General features: G+C 43.7%; 1 protein-coding gene across 1 annotated transcript in view; it reads left to right on the forward strand.

Annotated features, from left to right (window-relative positions):
• Positions 1 to 20,442, forward strand: part of TAF5 (TATA-box binding protein associated factor 5) — a 205,516-nt gene that overhangs the window by 21,683 nt on the left and 163,391 nt on the right. The window contains exon 4 of the mRNA XM_085606681.1: positions 14,531 to 14,694. Within this exon, the coding sequence (XP_085462807.1) occupies positions 14,531 to 14,694 (164 nt within the window). The remainder of the gene's footprint in view (positions 1 to 14,530; positions 14,695 to 20,442) is intronic.

Here is a 20,442-nt window from a genome sequence, read left to right on the forward strand (position 1 = left end):
AGTGTAGCATTTGCTTGGGCTCAGTTGTTAACAAGCATTTGCAATGCAATAGGTCTCGCATTTAAGTGAGTTTGAGCTATTGACATTGCAAATAACTATGCCTTTTATTTTTATTTTTAAAAACATAAATAAAAGGCATTGTCATTTACAATGCCAATAGCTTATTCTCGTTTTAACTGCGAGACCTATTGCATTGCAAATGCTTGTTCTATTGCTTTACTTTTGATGAAATCATGGCACCCGCGTGGGTGCTGAGATTGTAACTAAAGTAAAGAAATAGAAAAGAAATGGCAGGGCGGCCGCATTTAGCATGCGGCTTGCTGCGCCGCTTAAAAAAACAAGCATTTGAAATGCAAGAAGAGGAGCGTTGTAAACTTATTTTCGGCGATGTGCGCGGCCGCCATAAAAACACAGCAGGGCACTGGGAGGCCGTGGGCCATATGGTCGTTTCCCAGTGTGACTGTCCTAAATGCACGCTCCGTGGCAGTCTCAGGGGAAGGGGGGCGGGGGGGAGGAGCAAGGAGAGGAGCGGTGATAAGCAAGAGGTGTCGTGCAGCTTGGGGATTGCGGGGGGGGGGTGTTGGAGGAGCAAAGAGAGGAGCTGTGATAATGAGCGCAATGTGTCGTGCAGCTGGTGGGTGGGGGTGGGATGGGGAGGGGTAGAGGAGCAAGGAGAAGAGCAGCGATAACTAGCGTGAGGTGTCCCAGGCTCAAATTCCCATTAGGGCACCCTTAATATGTGGTTAAAAGCAGACATAAGATGCCTCATAAAAATATATAGTCCAAGTGGTTTCACGTCATGTCTCACTTTCGTGCTGTCAAGGCTATTCAACCAACAAGACTTTGCATGCGCACATATTTAAGCCATTACCGGATGTGAATAGTGAAACACAAAGTACTAGAAAACGGACATGCGCTCGCTCAAAGGCATGACACGCTCAAAGGCATTAAGTAATGAAAGATTACTCTCAATGTATGGGTTTTATGTTACACAGTTTACATATAGCACGTCTGCCATTTACACAGCTTTTAGGCGACGACAGATCTCGACTTTCCTACTGTGAGCACGGCGCAGCACGGAGGATCTGCCTGGGAACAGTCCGTTATTTGGAGCCCGAATGATGACATCCCTCCATGATGCATCTATTCAAAGCAGCAGTGAAGTAACAAGCAGGAAGGGGGTGGCAAATAGTGTGCACTTTCGCGGCCGCTTTGATGTCCTCAGTGGCCTCAGAGCTGCTGATAACCAGCCATGCCCTACACGGTGAAGACGAGCAGGACTGAAAGTGATTGCTATTGAAAAAAAAAAAAGAAGTGAAACAAAACCAGCCCGGCGGAGCGTGGTGCGCGCGCGCTTGGGGGCGGGGGGAGCGCATTCCAGGCGGGTGAGCGGACCCTTTGAAGTGCTCCCAAAAAGCGGAGTGCATGTCGGCACCATGCGCGTGATTGTGTGCGTGCTAGCAATGCAATCCGCTTTTTGGGAGCACTTTGAAAAGCCCTTTTACAATAGTCTCGCTTTGCGATCGCTTACGCGATAGCAAGGCGAGACCCAAAAATGAGCCTTGGGCTTAAGTTTAAAGTTTTTCCTTTACGTTCAGAAGATAGAGTTAAAATTAGTCATCTCACAGCACAGCGGAAGATCCTGCTGTGGGCTTAGAGTAGAGCTAAATACAGTGCCGAGCTGACGCTGAGCAGAGGTACAGGGTAAAGAGTGCGACCAAAGTGCAGAGATTATGACCTAGTCATGGCCAGTAAGCAGTTGGAAAGGGGTATTGGGCAGAGTGCATAGCTCTTTACCCAATAAGCACTTTGGTGTGATGCTAGCAACACTGAAACTCTAGGCGACACATTTTTGATACTGGCTATAGCCACATATTGTGCTAAGTGAGGCCTGAAAAGGTGTGATATGAATGTGACTGAAGCCTATGCCTTCTGGTGACTGGGCTTGGCCTAGATGCAGGCAGTTGCTAAAGTATATGCTGTTTGTGCCTCTGGCTGTGGGGTACGGAACACAAGGAGACAGGGAAGTGGCCAAAGGCTGTAGCTGAAGACAAACGCCCTGTGTCTGTTGGGCAGAACGGGGCCTGCTCAAGGGACACTAGAGGCACACTATCGGGGACAGGGTGTGGCTCCAGGTGATGCCCAATAGGTAGGGTAGGCAAGAATGCAGGCAGCTTGGGTAACTTTTTAAGGTATACATTACAAGCACCAATAGTCCAAAGAATATTGTCATTAAGGTAAGTTTTGTGGATGACTACTAAGATCGGGAAATAGCCAACGTTGTGAAGAAAAGCCTCAGGAAAATCTCTGCAAATTACATCTTTTGAAAGAACACTGTTTGTGATACGTACCTTGAAACACTTAGTCATAAAGATAAAAAATGTTCCCCGTATTTGTAAAGCGCGAACTAATCACCCTAAGGGGTCTCGTGGCACTGTTGGCCGTCGGGAAGATTAAGCGAGCGATTGCCCAGAGTCACATGGTGCTGGGCTGAGCTGGCGGCTGAGATTGAACCATGATCCCCATGCTCCGGAGTCATTTTTGCTATGAAATCTTTTGTGAATAAAGTATGACTTTACTATTGGGTTATCTACAACACCTCAGAAGCTGTATATAATTATATGGTTTTCATCTTTCTTTTGACTTTTTTTCTCTGTACAATTTCTGTGGGGACTTTAGATGTTGACAGTGGTATGGAAACCTTTCAACTGCCTTTAATGTTTTTATGTAAATCTATTTCTTATGTGTGAAATGGACCAATTGATTTGTATGTCAAATTGGGAACTCTTTAAAAAGAATTAGGATCTTGTAGCAAGTTTAAAACAGCATATCCAGTTAAACGACGGGTGGATTTTAAGGCCTTGTGTATAGTTCACAAAGCCATCCACGGAGGAGGGGCTTATGACTTGCAAACCGTCTTCCCTTGCTACGAACAGTCTCAGATCTTCAAATACTGGATTGTTGTTATGCCCCAAGATAAATAGAGTAAGGTGGGGGGGAAAGCGTTTATCACACTTAGCAGCTAAATTGTGACATTCATTTCCTATACCACTCCGACTTCAACCAAGCAGGCCACTTTTCAGGAAGCAAATAAAAACATGGCCTTAATCTCAATGCTAACCGGTCACGCTGCACTAGCCTTGCACTTTATCTCCGCACCAAGACGCCTCGGCAGTAGTGCGCTTTAGAAATACCAAGTCAGTCAGTCAGGATATCTCTGAAACTACAAATCACAGTGAGGTGCTTAGAGTGGTTACAAAAACAGGATAAATAGCATCACCCAGTAGAACAAAAGCAATTTGCCCCACTGTAGTGGAGGTAGGGAGATGTGACAGTGCAGAAGTTGAGAATGATGCGACGATGCGGGCTCATTACCAGGCACAGATTTTCCTTGGTCCAAACATGTCCTTAGTTGTCAGGTGAAGCACATGTTTTAAGTTCAGTTATGGCCAGCTTGCTGTTAAATTATCTGATGTCAGGGCAAGCTTGGTTTCTTAAGCTATCCACCATGCTGATTGCTTGTTTAAATACATGTTCGAGGCATATGAGCTGCAGATTACACACTTTTGCATAGATCGCCATCTGGTGTTGGGCCCGGATGTTTGCAGTTTGTTTTTCCTCTTGGAAAGTCTTTGGAAGTCACGAGGTCGGTGACTCCTCCCTTGGTTCGTATTGCGCATGGGCTTCGGCTCCATCCTCAGATTGTTTTTTTCCGCCATCGGGCTCGGATGTAATACTTCGCGCTCCGGTTCCGAACATTTCCAGTTCGACGATCGAAGCAGAATCCTCGCTCATCGCGGTATTGTTCAGATCCTGATCTCCTCAATCACCTTCTCTTCGACACATCTTCGATTCCAGTCGTCGACGGCGGCCTTCGGGCCTATCCAAGCTCCGGCCCCGGCTGATGGAAAGAACTCCATTCAAGAAGTGCCCTCGATGTGGGTCCAAATTCCCCCACACCGATCTTCATGAGGTGTGCAACCTCTGCCTCTCCCCTGAACACGAGGCTCGAGACTGTCCCGCCTGCAAGTCTTTCAGATCCAAAAAGACTATTCGAGATCGAAGGGCCAGACAAAACATGGCGCACTCCTCGACCTCCGTTCCAGTCGACATCTTCGGGGACGACGGCGAAGCTCCGGGACAGCAGCACACCGAAGAGGACCTCGTCAGTGCTTCCGAAGCCAACGACTCGGATGTGGAGGACATCACCCCGGCGCAGAGGGTCGTGAGTACTATACCCCCTCCCACACCCGCGCCGACACCCAAAAAGGCTTCGTCACGCCTTCGCCTCCGGGCCTAGGCAAGACCAAAGACACTGCTTCAAACACCCCACCTTCGGGCCCGGTGAAGAAGCCTAATAAGCCTTCCGGCGGCTCGGGCTCGAGCCAGCCTGCCAGCGGTGCCGAGAAACACACTTCGGCACCGAAAAAGAGACCGGCTTCCACCTCGACACCGAGTTCCGCACCAAAGCCCTCGGTGTCGAAACCCAGCCTTTCGGTACCGACCAAACACCATAAGGCCCTTGGCACCGACACTCCCGCGCCGAAGCCTACCTCGGTGCCGACAAAAAAAACGGAGGTTCCAAAAAAGCACGGCACGGACAAGCCTAAAAAGTCATCGGCCCCAAAACCTTCGGCGCCGATGGAACAAACATTGTCTCAGGAACTGTTTACACCGGATCCCTTGCAAAAGACACTTACCAAGGATCCAAAAACGGGACATTTCGCACTTTCTTCTAAAAAGAGACATTTGGACAAACTGGCTCCGCCTCCGCCTCCAAAGAGTAAAGACTGTGCTACCTCCCCTTTCAGAGTGCCTCCTCCACCTCCTCCACCCTCTCCACCTCCGCCCCTCCGCCTTCTCCACCCCTGCCTCATCGCTCTCCGACCCCGTCTCCAGACCATGATGATCAGGGAGACACATACTTCGATCCAGGGGATGTGCCACAAGACCCCACCCCTACAGTATCCCCAGACCCATGGGACAATTATAATAATCCAGACATTCCAGATGTCCCACAAGATGACCTTTATCAATCCAGGCCATCTCCACCAGAGGACTCATTAGGTTTTCACCACCTACTTCAGAGGGCGGCACATTATCACGGGGTAGAGCTACACACTGACCCGGTAGAGGAAGATTTCCTCCTAGACACCTTTGATACCGCACGTAGGTCTACTTCCATACTACCTATGCTCAAGGGGGTAATAAAACATGCGCCAGAGGTTTTTAAAGACCCAGTCAGGGCTAGGGTCATTAACCCACGCATAGAAAAAAAGTATAAAGCTGCCCCCACAGATCCTGCTTATATCAAAGGGCCAGCGCCACTGGATTCCCTAGTGGTCTCCACTGCACGGAAAAGGTCAAACTCCCAGGCGTCAGGCGAAGCACCACCACCTGACAAAGAGTCAAAGCTACTGGACGCGTCAGGAAAGCGTACTGCGTCACAGGCAGCCAATATATGGCGTATCGCAAACACTCAAGCGCTATTGGCCAGATACGACAGGGCGCATTATGATGAACTAGAAACCATCATGCACCATCTCCCAGAAAAATACAAAAATAGGGCCCATGAATTAATTCAAGAGGGTAAGACCATAACTAACACCTCTATACGCTGTGCCTTAGACGCAGCAGACACAGCCTCCAGGGCCATTAACACTAGCGTCCTCCTCCATCGCCATGCTTGGCTGAGAGTTTCAGGTTTTAAACCTGAGGTACAGGCCTCCATATTAAATCATCCATTTGATCAAGAACATCTATTCGGCCCAAAGGTAGATGAGGCCCTCGAGAAGATGAAGAAGGACACAGATACGGCGAAATCTATGGGAGCCTTGCAGTCACACCCTCCTAGACGCTCCTTTCGCCGCTCTTCCTTTCGGGGCACGGCCAGAGGCTACTCCTCAGATAGCGCGTCCACGTCCTACAAATCCCCTGCTCAATCCACCTTCACAAGGGGTTATCAAAGAGGCGGATATAGAGGCAATAACAATAAAGGCAGAGGCAAAACAAATACCGCCCGCTCTGCCACACCGCCTACCCAATGACTTCCCCCTGCTCCCTCCAGACCATCCCACTCCGGTCGGGGGCAGGCTACAAAATTTCCTTCATGTCTGGGAGACCATCACCTCAGACAGATGGGTGAACCAAATTATTTGTTCAGGGTACTGCCTAGAATTGACATCTACCCCCCCCCCCAAACTTTCCACCCAGGCAACACCCAATGTCACAAGAACATTCCATGTTACTAAAACAGGAGGTAATCTCCCTCCTACAAAAACAGGCAATAGAACAAGTTCCCGCCAATCAGCAAAATTTAGGAGTCTACTCCCTATATTTTCTGATACCAAAAAGAGACGAGACTCTACGACCTATCTTAGATCTCCGGCCTCTAAACACATACATACATTCGGACCATTTTCACATGGTAACACTTCAGCAGGTACTTCCGCTCCTCTCCCAGAAAGACTTTCTCACCACACTGGACTTGAAATACTTTCACATACCGGTACACCATGCTCACAGAAAGTACCTCAGATTTGTAGTGGACGGGCAACACTACCAGTTCAAGGTGCTCCCATTCGGGGTCACAGCACCAAGTGCCTAGCGGTAGTGGCGGCACACCTCAGAAGACAGCACATTCACGTCTTCCCATATTTGGACGACTGGCTAATAAAAGCAGCGTCCTACAACTAATTTGTACATCACACCGCCACTACAATCCAACTACTTCACCAGCTAGGTTTCACAGTGAACCACCAAAAGTCCCAGCTAATACCATCTCACACAAAGCAATACCTCGGTGCCACCATAGACACCTCAAAAGCCATAGCCTACCCCAATCCTGCCAGGATTGCAAGCATTTAGGCTTTGCGTCAAAGATTCATACCTCAACACTCTCTCCCAGCAAGAGTGTTTATTCAACTAATAGGGATGATGGCCTCTTGCATTTTCATAGTGCCTCATGCAAGACTCCAGATGCGTCCACTCCAAGAGTGCTTAGCGCGCTAAAGGAACCAGGCCCAGGGGCAACTGACGGATCTGGTGTTGGTAGACGGTCTCACCCATCGCTCTCTGCAGTGGTGGACCACAACAAATCTTTCCAGAGGTCGACCATTCCTGGACCCGGTTCCACAAATAATCCTAACAGACGCATCGCTCTCCGGCTGGGGAGCTCATCTACTACACCTCACAGTGCAGGGCACATGGACGCCGCAAAACAAAAGTTACTCCACATCAACCATCTAGAGTTACTGGCAATCTTTCTAGCCCCAAATTCCTTTCAGACACAGATTTTAGGCAAGGCCGTCCTTATTCGCACAGACAACATGACGGCCATGTACTACATTCAAAAACAAGGCGGCACACACTCTCCACAGCTCTCTCAACTAGCACAGAGCATATGGAGATGGGCAATTCCACGCAAAATCTTTCTCCTAGCCCAACATGTTCCAGGAGTCCAAAACACCATGGCAGATCTGCTCAGCAGACAGACGCAGCAGATCCACGAGTGGGAACTTCACCCGCAGGTTCTTCACCCGTTCTTTCAGATGTGGGGGCATCCACACATAGACCTCTTCGCCACCCACGAAAACAAAAAATGCCCAAGCTTCGCCGCCAGATACCCACACCCATTGTCCAAAGGCAATGCGTTATGGATGAACTGGTCAGGCAAATTTGCGTACGCCTTTCCACCTCTCCCACTAATTCCATTAGTGGTGCGAAAGCTACAACAGCACTCCCTTACACTGATTCTAGTAGCTCCAACATGGGCCAGACAACCGTGGTACACCACGCTGCTGGAACTCTCGGTAGTGCCACACCATAAGTTACACCTCTCACCATGCCTCCTAACCCAGAACCATGGAGAGATCAGACACCCGGACCCAGCTCAGCTCAACCTTGCGATCGGGCTCCTGAGATCCTAGAATTCGGATACCTTAACCTTCCCCCTGACTGTATGAACGTCATCAGAGAAGCTAGACTCCCTACAACTAGAGCCTGCTACGCTGCAAAGTGGAAAAGATTTGTTGTTTATTGCCATAACAACACAATCAACCCTCTAGACGTATCTATACAGCACATCATATGCTACTTACTCCATCTACAAAGGTGTAACCTAGCGTATACATCCATTCGTCTACACCTTGCAGCAATTGCCGCTTACCTACAAAACAGACAGCACCTATCACTTTTCAGAGTGCCTGCCATTAAAGCCTTCATGGAAGGCCTCAAACGAATAATTCCCCCCAGAGTACCACCCTCACCTGTGTGGAACTTAAATATAGTTCTTACAAGGCTAATGGGACCGCCTTTCGAACCTTTGTATAAATGTGAACTGCAATTTCTCACATGGAAAACAGCTTTCCTTGTAGCCATCACTTCCCTTAGAAGGGTCAGTGAGATACAAGCACTTACTATACAAGAACCTTTTCTCCAAATGCACCCGAACAAGGTTGTCCTCCGTACCAACCCAAAATTCCTGCCCAAAGTCATTTCCCCCTTTCATCTAAACCAATCAGTAGAATTACCGGTTTTTTTTTTCTCGCAACCTCAAACTGTTACAGAAAGGGCTCTACACACACTGGATGTTAAAAGGGCATTACTTTACTATATCCAGAGAACACAACCTTTCAGAAAGACAAAACGACTGTTTGTCTCTTTCTCTCCACCACATAAAGGCAACCCCATCTCTAAATCAGGGATAGCTAGGTGGATTGTAAAATGCATAGATTTGCTACCACAAAGCAAAACAAACGCTATCCGTTCCCCCTAAACCCGACTCTCCACGAAAGATAGGGGCTTCTATGGCTTTTCTAGGGAACATCCCATTAGATGATATCTGCAAAGCAGCTACATGGTCAACACCGCACACTTTCACTAAACATTACTGTGTAGATGTGCAAACCAAGCAACAAGCTAGTGTGGGCCAGGCTGTACTAAAAACACTTTTTCAAACCACTGCAACAGATACCGGTGGTCGCCGCTAGGGTTGGGAACTGCTATATAGTCTATGCAAAAGTGTGTAATCTGCAGCTCATATGCCTCGAACGGAATATGCTACTTACCAGTATGCATCTGTTCTTGGCATGTAGAGCTGCAGATCTACACACGCCCACCCGCCTCCCCTGCTACCTGTATCTGTTCCAGTCTATCTTATTTAGATACAACACACATGGGTTTCTTCACTATTACTACTACGCTGTTGGCGAAAAACAATCTGAGGATGGAGCCGAAGCCCATGCGCAATACGAACCAAGGGAGGAGTCACCGACCTCGTGACTTCCAAAGACTTTCCAAGAGGAAAAACAAACTGCAAACATCCGGGCCCAACACCAGATGGCGATCTATGCAAAAGTGTGTAGATCTGCAGCTCTACATGCCAAGAACAGATGCATACTGTTAAGTAGCATATTCCATATATTTTTTTGTAATAAAATACTGGGGGTCTGATCTTACAGTTCATGTGTTTCTTACAGTTGTATATGAAGTCTGCAAGAACTGAGAGATCGATCTTAAGTAAATTCTGAAGTATTTTAGGTAGAATGTCTTTTAACTCCTTCACTGATCCATGTAGCGCAACTTCACAACCAAGAGGCCAATACACATTTGTTTTAGGAAATTAGTTATTTTGGTCCCTATAGTCTATTGTGACAGATGTACAAGCACAGGGTGATTTTGGGATGGAGAGATTTAAGCTCCAAAGTTTCTGATTTTGAATGAAGCCACAGTTGGAGACTCTTTTTTTGCTTCCTTTTGCTATACTTCTTGCACCACATTGTGCCTGGTTAGAGAAAAAGCAAGACGTTTAACCGAGTCTGTAAGCATAACGTTATAGTATATTCAATAACCTTTATTAGATTTGCTGTTCTCCTTAGTCTTTCAAAATCGTTAATTTTTCAACCTCTGAAAAGAAATGTATTTAAAACAAAATGGAAGACAAAAGTGAGTTACAATATGACAGTGTTAATTTTTGTATTGAAAGATGATACAGCAATCCTGAACCATTGATAATTTTTTTTTCATTTTACTAAGGACTCCGAAACAGCTTAATTACCAAAACATAACAACTGACTAGTTTCTGCCATTTGTCTATAGACTTGCACTTGCTTTCTTAATCTATACTTTTCACTGGCTTTCATTTAACCTAATTGAAACTCTGTACTCTGTTTAGTATTGTGCTGATCACTCCCCAGTTTGGTGTTCAAAGGTAATCATTTGCTCACTGTGGGTTAAATGTATTCCACACACTCTTTAAGCTTTAACATGTTTTGAGATGGTTAATGCTGCTTTTGAGTGAAAATTACCGATGTACGTAATAATTGTGTATTTGCGATTAAAAAAAAAAAAAAAGTAAAGGAGGAGTGTTTTAAAGTCCCACAAAGCAAATAAAGACAGAAATTATAGTATAGCCCTATAAAATTAAACTGTGGATAATCATTAATCATCCCAGAATTGCAGGCTGTTTCAGAGATGGGGCTTTACAACAGTCTGGCGCACGTGAGAAATGGTTTTTCTGGTGGTCTGTTTAAGGCGGATACTGAATTCAAATGTGGTGTCGTTAACCAGATTAATTTTATGTTCTTTAAAATCCTGAACAAAAGCACTAAGCAGTGCTTTACAATAATCATCTTAATATTGTAATAGATTTGATGAATAAATAGTTTGTATTCATATTGTAGATATCAGCCTGAAAATTGTGTTGCAGAACATTCAGTGGTTATAGCAACAATAAAACTGGTTACTTTCCCAAACCAAACATTTGCCATTCCTCTACCTATTCGCTTTTGCACTATATCAAAATAAAAAAATGCAAGGTGACTGAGGTTCTTTTGACAGCACAACGTTTATTCCAGTCTTCTAGGGGGAGGAAGCAGCATACATTTTAACCTCTGCATAATGTAGTTTGTGAAGGACTTTGAAAAAAGTTAACTTAATTAATTTATTTTGTTTATATAGCGCAGACCTAGCTGCCAGGCAAGCAGAGCAAATTACACAGATCATGTGATTGGTATCTCCAACATGAAGAGGTTAGCTAGGGATTAGGCCAGGGGAACAGAGGATTAAACCATAGTGGAGGGTGGGGGATTACATAGGAATGGAAGATTAGCCCCGAAAATGTATTTTGAAGGGAGTCTTGATGTCTAACCTAAATAAAGAGAGATTTGACTTCATTCTGAGGACATCTGAGATGGAGTTCCAAAGTCTGGAGACCTTGCAAGAGAAGGCTTGATTGGCGATTTCACCTTTCTTTTATTCAGTTATTTTGAGATTGAGCTTGTTTTTTTCCTCTTGTTGATCTTTCGTTGTCACTTATGTAGAGTTTTTTTAGGTAAGAGAGTAGGCTAGGGTTAATGACATTGTGGGAAATTAGGCAATTTTGAAGGTAATATGGGCTTCTAGAGAATTACTTAAGTATAGGGTTGATGGGGTCTGAATTTTCTGCATTGGGGATGGGTTGTGTTGCTGCGTGTAGATCCTTTGAGAGGTGCAGTTGTTATTTAAAGTAGTCTGGACAAGTGAGCATTGCTTTAATCCATTGATGAAAAGGACAAGGGATTAAACAACGGTCCTGAATCTACTACAGGATTTGAGTTTCCTTAGAAGAAGTAGTTGGTATGCTGCTGATTTGGTTATCTTATTGAAGGGAGTCAAACCATTTTTGGACTGTTGTAAGATAGTTACTTGTATGGGGAAGAAAGAGCATAATTTCATTTGGGTACTGTTTCAGAGAGAAAGCCGACCTCAATGTAATTGGATTTTCGAGAAAGAACAAAAGATATGCAGCGGCGGCTCCTCCACTATGGCGGAAGTGAGTGGCGCCTCCCCCCCCCCCCCCCCCCCCCAAAAAAAAGAAAACGATAATAAAACATTTTTTTTCCCTTTCCTGCTGAGTTTTTGGGGCAAGCCTAGGAGGGGAAGGCCTGAGGGTGACAGGCACTGAGGGGACTGGAAATGACTATTTGGCCAGTCGTCTCAGGCTGCCCCCCCCTTCTACCCTACCACCCTGTCCAGGCACACCAGCCGCTACTGAAGATATGTGCTATCTAAAGGACTAGAAATTCTGAGATATAAGGTGCATTAGTGTAGTGTAAGCAGCTTTATTAAGAGGTTGAAGATATGTGGTGATGGGATTGAGCCTTGAAGTACTCTATGTTTAACTGGGAAGGGAGAAGATCTGGAAAAGGTTTTAGGTGACAAATAGTGTTCTTGTCGATGGAAAAGATTCAATGCAATTTAGTATTTTTTTTTCTATGCCCATTTTAGATGGGCATAAAAGACAGTGTGTTGTGGTTTATGGTGATGAAGGCTTCAGAAAGAAATGCAAGCCTGCTGATTCCTTTAGATCTGTAATGTTGTATTTTTGGATATCATCTATAATTTGTAGGGAGGCTGTCTCAGTGCTACATTTGGATCTAAAGCTAGATTGGAGTTTATTGAGGAGGTGGTTGGTTGATATGTGGTTCACCAGTTAGCTTGGAATCACTTTTCCTATGTTTCCTGAAAAGGGTAGATTGGTAATGGGTCTAAAATTGTCACGGTTCTCTGGGTCAGAGATTGCTTGTATGAGAAGGGAAGATATTTGGCCAGATGTGAGTGTTTCTGAGACCGGTGTTATCTTTTAGAAAAGAGTTGATTATCATGAGGAAAGGGGCAATATTTGCAGCAACTGTTTCAATTTGAGATTCTGGTATAGGGCTTCTGAGTAGAGTGGCTCATTGAGGAGATGATCTTGAGTGAGTCCTCATCTTGAAGAAAGAAAGACCAGCAGTGATGTGTCTGTTTTGAATAGGAAAGATGTATTTGCCACAGTTTTATATTGTAGATTGTCAGTTTAAAAAAAAAAAAAAAAAAAAAGATGGTACTCTGTTTTATGGGTTGAAAGAGTTTTTGGTCAGCTGATTGCTGTGTTGATGTGATTTATGCAGCCTTTCGATTTCGTTCTGACGAGGTGTTTTGTGATTTTCCTTGTTTTCTTAGGGTGGCACTGGCTTCAGGGGCATTGTATTGTCTCCAGTATTTGTTACGTATTCTTGTATGTCTCTTGCTGGTGTTTAATTCATTGGAATACCCAGGGTATTGAGGGTTTTTAGTAACTGATTTTAGCCTTGAGGCTGGTAGCTTATTTATAATTTTCTTGGTTGCGTCTTTATGGTATTTAGTTATGGAGTCCGCAGACTGAGCAGTAGGGATGGTGAGAGTAGGCTGAGCTACTTATAGAATTCGTCTACAAAGAGATTTTTCATGGGTCTTATCCAGATTTTATTGGGCTTGGCTGTCTTCTTGTTAATGGAGAGTTGTTAAGTAGATCAGGTGATCTTGCAGGGTGATGATTTTGTGATTTAGCTATAATAGGGTCTATTGTGCTGCCATTTTAGTGAGTAGTTGTGGTGATAATTTGAGTGAGGTTGTGTAGTTTTCATAGGTTTTATAATTTTGCTCTCGGGGTGTTTTTGTTGATGTCTCAAGTGATATTAGGCCCTCCTAGGAATATGTTTGTGGTGTTGTGTAGCTACATGAGTTCAATGAGTTATTGGATGATGACCATGCCAACAACAGTTTTTGTGGTCTGTTGGGATAAGTATGTCAAAAGAAGGCTGAGAGGAAGGGGAGACCCAAGTTTCACTGACAAATGGTAAGTCCGGACCGTGTTTGGTAATGATACAGTATTAAGTCTTGTCCTGATGCTTTGGGAGTGCTTGAAGTATAACGTTCACTAGACCTCATTTGGAATGTTGATTAGGCAGACTCTATAACATCCTAGTCAAGAACTTTGTGTAAGCATGTTAGTATCTTTGTTGGGCTTTAGACCGTTTTTCTTGCATTTCATAAATTGGAATGTTTTGCATATGAATGAGTCCTCAACAGTTTCTGGAAAAGTAGTAATCTTTATTTTTCTTCCTGATGGACCTTCAAATTGCATAGTTAACTCATAATTGCTGTATTTGCCATGGCAGTTTTACTTCATGAATTCAAGTGTTACGTATCAAGGTGAGGAACAGTAAGCAGTTTCGGATTTACCAAATGGAAAAACCAAATTGTAATAGGCGCATCCAATTTCCCTTTCTGACCTGCGTCGTCCCCACCCCCCTACCCACAACCGAGGTTCCTCCAGGACAGAAACCATGTACAATTAGAACTCCACGTTCAATCCGGGATTCTGAACAAGTCTGCTTGCAAGTTAAGTATGTACTACTACGTCTTATTTTTCGAGCTTGCAAGTTCGAATCTTGGCAGAAACCTGCCTGGCCTTTCATCCTTTTGGTGTTGATAAATCAAGTACCATTACATCAGTTAATAATCAAGCCTAATATTTAAAACTTTGCGAGTCAGCTCCATCTACAATGTTATTTTTTTCATTATGTCAGGTTATTGACCAAGATAGGTAATTAATTTCCTCTCAGTGACCAAGACTGTCATTTCTATTTTTGTGCATGGAATTGGAGGTGGGACTGTTTGTTCATACGGTTTATTAAATAAAGGCATTTTTTTATCCAATGTGGTGAATTCTTGTCATTTTAACTTGTAGGTTTTCTTTGGGTTATTGAAAGAGCCAGAGATTGAGGTGCCGCTGGATGATGAAGATGAAGAAGGCGAGAATGAAGAAGGCAAACCAAAGAAGAAAAAGCCAAAAAAAGATAGTTTGGGATCAAAAAGCAAGAAGCAAGACCCTAATGCTCCTCTTCAAACAAGGTGAGTTTTAGAGTTTTAGTAGGATGAAACCCATGGTGTATCTCCTATGCCCCACCATTTAAATGTGTGTGTCATTTGTTTGATGGCAAAACTTTCCCTATTGCTCTTTTTTTTCTGCATTGCTAAGTAAGCATACTGGTCTCGATAACTTGTTCAGATTAACAGTCTTGATAGTTTTACATTAAAAGTTTGGATTCTGAGGATACGTCACTAGCAAAATTTGTACCTACAGCACCTGTAAGCTACCTGACCTCTGTCCACATTGATTTGGAAATTGAGAAAGGGAAAATTGTAATTAAAGCAAAGTCTATTGTTGATTTCAGGTTTTGTGTGTGTTGGCTTCAGCAAAATGTTCTTGTAGCTTAGAGCAAAACATATCAAACATGCCCCAGATTTGAGGAGCCATCAAAATTCAGGTTGTTTGGAGCACCAAACAACAATATAAAGAACAATTTGCTTTTGAGTGATGCTATTTTGTATAGATTGAATTTCTTGTTCTTGTTCCCTAACCTTCCATGAGACACTGCAACAGAACTGACTCATTGCAGCCCATCCACCTGCTGAATCATTATTGGTTTGGGTACACAGTTTAAAATCTTTAACCCTGTTGGTTAACATTGTTGTTCACGCAGGTGTGTGGTAAATGACAAGTACTAAATCCTTTTAGATTGCGTTGATCGTTTTCCTCTTTGAAAATATTAGCAGCAGCCGTGTTTATTTTTTCCCTTCTGGAGCAAAGCTGTGATCTAGTGAAGGTGCATGCAATTAAGATCCCAAACCATTAGAATGTATTGCTTTTGAACTTAACGTGCAGAATCAGAAGTTGAAGCCCCAGCTCTAGTTGAGTTTGCCCTTCATGTCAGCCACTAGTCATAGCCTTGTTGGGCAAGAGCATCCAATCTGAGATTGACTCCACCATACTCCTGCTGCTTCAAGCATTACGTGGGTAGGACCCTGCAGCAGACTTTCCAGTGCATTCCCAGCTTTAGGGCCACCATAATCTGCCAGTACCTCTGATGCGTCTTCTCAGAACTCTCTCTCTTCTGGATTTTTTCTGGACTATCCCCACTCCCTTGTGCATACAACTGTTTCATCCATCTTAACTTCATATTGCCCAACCTTAACTCAAACCCCAATGGGCTATATCTGACCCCTGAGGACCACCCGCAGGAACAGATCTCTCCCTAATCTCTTCCAACACTGATCGTTTTGCCTTGGCTTCTAGTCTGACATCTATGGTTGCATTGGCATGATGTTTGGCAGGATTCCTGTGAATCCTTCCACCAGAAGAAGGTTTTTTACGTTCTCTAGTCCTTAATCCTGATGCCAACACCAGAGGCTAAGAAAACTGCCCCTAACCAAGTGCTGCAACTGTATTCCAAGGCTGTAGATCAATGATCTTCAAACTTTATCATGCTGCACCCTTCTTCGCTACATAATCTAATTTCATCAGTGCCTCCTGACCCCCCACGGCGACAAACCTATTTTCTTAAAGGCTAAATGAAGCATGCTAAAGAATTTTAGTGACCTGTTACTCAATGAGTTTTGATCCAATTAAGGGTTTGTGGATGAGGGACCATACTAAATCAAGCAGAATAAGGGAAACCTAGCAACCACAGACTCCATCCTTTCATTTAAGAGTACACAGTGGTTTGAGTCACATTTGTATTACTTAAATTAATCTAGTAACGTAAAAGTTCTTTTTGTGAACATTTTACTGATTTTGTCATTTTGTTTTCTGTGGAGTCCTATTTAAGTTGCCCTGAAAAACTTTGTTGTATAAATTCTTGAATTGTTCATGTACTGTTGTCATTTTGTCTTCACGTGCCAAGCCTAAGAAACCTTAAGAATTGACTATATATGTGGTGTTGAAGGGAATATCAATTACGATCTAAATTGCAATAACTAGAATAACTTAAGGAATTAAATTGTGCACTTTGAGGTAAATGTACGCTTTAATGAAAGGTGAAGGGAATATATGGTTGGTGGGGGCTGAGGGGACTCATTCTGCTTGGGTAAAGAATTTTAGTGAGGCAAGAGGTCACATACACAGACTAATATAGACAACGCCTGTATTCAGCAGTATTTTTTGTAGTATCACACTAAATATATGCAGTGTAAAGCATAGAAATTCAGCCATATGTTTAAAGTAGAATCCTGAAGGATGCTGCAGCATTTTGAAAGCATATTCTTAAAATATATCCTGCATGTGAAATTAAAAGTCTATCACAAGCAATAAAGCCTGAAATGTGTGAGGGACTTTAGAGGGTGTTGAAGAATTTTTGACTAAAATGTATGATTATTCTTGCATTTTAAGTTTTTCACATTGCTTCATTTAGTTGGCTTTTTGAAACCACTTTGCATGCAGTTTTTTAGTCAAAGCTCAAAATGTGTAATGCAGAACTTAAGTCTTAACATGCATCTCCTTATTGACTGAAGCACCATGACTGGCTAAAGGAAGTTGTATATGAAATGAGGCAACTTGGCAGCTACACACCTATTTAACATTTCAGACATTGCAGTTATCCCTTTTAAAAGCACTCTTAAATACATTGTTGTTGTTGGAAATGTGCCCTTTCTGCAGGGTGACCCCTGACTGTTTTGCCTTTTTGCTAAACCATATTTTTGCTGGCTATAGAACTCTGATCACATTACTCCTGCTAACTAGTGGTAACGTGGTCGTGCTCCTCCTTTCAACATGGTAAGATTTGTTAACCCCTGATTGGCATATTCAACTTGCTAATATGTTCCTACTATATCATACCAAGGTGTACCCAGGGCTTGTAAGCCAATTATCACAAGTGAACTGCTGCACTCATTGTGCTATCCACTGCAGTGGCCCTGTAAAACGTGTCTCCAGGGCTTCGTTTGTAGACTATGCATTTTTACACTTCAAATTAGACCTATCAAAATAACTCCTTTTTGACAGGCCAAGGCCTTACTTTTAAATATTAATGTCACCCCCTAAGCAATCCTTATTTCCCATAAGGCATGGTCTGTGGTATTTAAAAGTAGAATATGTAAAGGTTTAATGTAAAACATGCCCATAGAGTGACTAGCACCTCAAACGGTTTTCACAGTTGCTAGCTTGGATATTTTATAGGGAAGCACCGGGATACAATATTACGTTTAATAAATGTTTTCTCCACCTAGGAAAAGCTACAAGTGTAATTTGGGGACTTTTTAAAATATTTACTACACGCTTAATTCACTGATGAAGTCTGATTTGTAATAAATATTTGGGAAAGATTACTTTTCGAACATTGCCTTAGCCCTGCCTAGAGTTCGTGGAAGTTAAATTTGCATTTTGTTCTTCTACTTCGGTCATCCAGAAATTTAATAGGCATGAATGAAGTGTGAACTTAAATCCAGGAGAGGAACAAAAGACCTTGGGTGTGGAGAGGTGGTGTTGTGCCCTTGATGGGAGGAACTGTGGACATGGCCCAAGGACTTGATTATCGTCAAAAAAGCCTACCCTGTCGCAAGCAAATGTAGCCAAGACCCAGTCTTGCAGTCTTCTTTGGTTCCCTCCAGCTAGACTGGCTGCTGTCACATTGGGCCTCTTCTTGACATAACAATGTCGGATCCTGCTGGAGTGGCAAGACCTGCTTGATAGGTCTGCTGGGGTTTTTCATTTGACATTTGGGTCACACTTCAAAGGAGGGAAACTTAATGGCAAAACAATTTTTGTATACTTGCTGTCTTGCTGAAAGCTCAGCTTTGTTCTCCCAGATCAAACTTCTGTCTCTGAGTTTGTTGGGGGAAAAGGACTGCCTAAAACTAAATGTTAGTGTTTGATGTGGGAGGACACTGGGATAACCATAGTATACTTCTATACCACCCAGCCCTCGGAATCAAAGTTTAGTGTGTCCAGACGTCTGCCATCCTGAAAATACCCAAAGTGGGTGGGGTTGACCCCAGGAAACTTTACCCTTAAAGATGTCCACATTGGTCATTACTACCCCCTAGATTGTGCCAGGCATAAATGTGGTATCTCCAGGCATCTACTTAGGAACACATCTGGGCCTGCAGAAGATCGGAAGAAGAATTAACCTGCTGTCTGAGGCCTGAGAAGAGCCTGGACCTGCTCTCCCTCTTGTACCTGAGACAAACACAGGTCATAAGGCTGACCTTCTGTTAAAGCTACAGGGTCAGCTACAAAGGTCTTTTCCTGCAGCTGGCCAGTAGCAATTGGACCAGACCTGGATTCTGCCTGCCACCATGGGAGTCCTTAGGCAGGGCTTTAGATGTGTACTCCTGTTATGGTTTCTGACTTAAAGGACTAGAGTCCGAAGGTAAAATCTTTGACCAGGATGAAACTAGTTAGTGAATCCTTTTCTTCCACAACCATTCGCTATCATTGGCACTTAGTGCTCCTTGGTGCTATTTCTACCTTATTGGATTTTTGTCATTTTGGTGTATTTTTGTTTATAAAATTTTACTCTATTCTACTTTGTTTTGGGATTTTTATTGTTTTACATTGGGTTTTTATTACTGTCGTAGTACTGCATAAATACTTAACAGATTGCCTCTAAGCTAAGCCTGTTCGGTCTATGCCACAGCTACCAGGGAGTTGAGCCCAGGATTTAGTGACCTTGATGATTCAACCTGACAAGGATTGTGATTATTACTTGAGATGGGACTTAACCCTGTCAACTAACAACCCAAATTCTTACAATTCTCAACATGGTATTGGCAGACTTGTCACCCCAAAAAGATATACAATGTAATCCTTTCTCCGAACTGAAAGATTGAAGTAAAGGGGTTATTTATACCGGAAACGGACCAAATGGTTCCGTGGGACTCCTTTGTCTATCAAAATAAAGCACTTTCCTATCGCATTCCCGTCAAAAGCAGATTTTCTCAGCATGGGTATAGTCCCTTTATATACAATTAAAATGGCGCAGAGGGCGCAGTGCTCCAAACGTGCATTGGTGTACAAAATGTAACAATTCTACATATATACATTAGGGATGTCATATATATTTATTTTCTGTACAACATGAATGAGGTGTATGCTCCTTAGTTACTGTCTCCAATCTATTTTGTAACATAAAAATGCCTGCATAAAATGTTGATGTTTTGACTATGTGATGTTTACCAGGGTCTCTTTAGGACATAAGTGAGCTGTTTGCTACAATACCTCTCTGCAGTGTACATCATGCGCATGGAGGGCCGGTTATTGCTTGTAGATCTCGGTCTCCCCAGCTGTTATTAATGAAGCCTATTCTTAAATCCAATTTGTACTGTGTGCCTAAAAGCAGCAGCGTGCATTCGCTCGTCAGCAGTCTGCAAAGGAAACTGACAAAAAAAAGGGGGGCTGAATTAAATCGTCCTTTGGCGTTTGCTTCTAGCCAGGACACAATATAAACATGACAGTATGCTGGTTCATTACAGAGTGGCTCCTGTCCATTCTGTTTTCTTTCACTAAATCACAGCACTTTTTAGGTCTCGCCTACGCAGCGTGCGTGCGCTGCTTGGAGGACCTTTAGCCGTTGTTCAGCTCTTTTTCGAAGCAGATACTCGTGCATGTGGCGGCACACACCTTGTGGAAGAGCGCAGCGGCGCGCCACAAGCACGCGTATGTGCTTCGAGCAGACTACTCTCTTCGCGTGCAGCTGCGGGCACAAGCATGCACGTGTGCGCACCACTCCACTCCTCCTCCTCCCGTTTCTCCTTCTCTCATTTCGATTCAGTTTCCCTTGTTTTATATGATCTTTACATTCCTGTTTAGTGCATTATTAGGCA

This window comes from Triturus cristatus, chromosome 1_2, assembly GCF_964204655.1.
Source record: "Triturus cristatus chromosome 1_2, aTriCri1.1, whole genome shotgun sequence".
Lineage (NCBI taxonomy): Eukaryota > Metazoa > Chordata > Amphibia > Caudata > Salamandridae > Triturus > Triturus cristatus.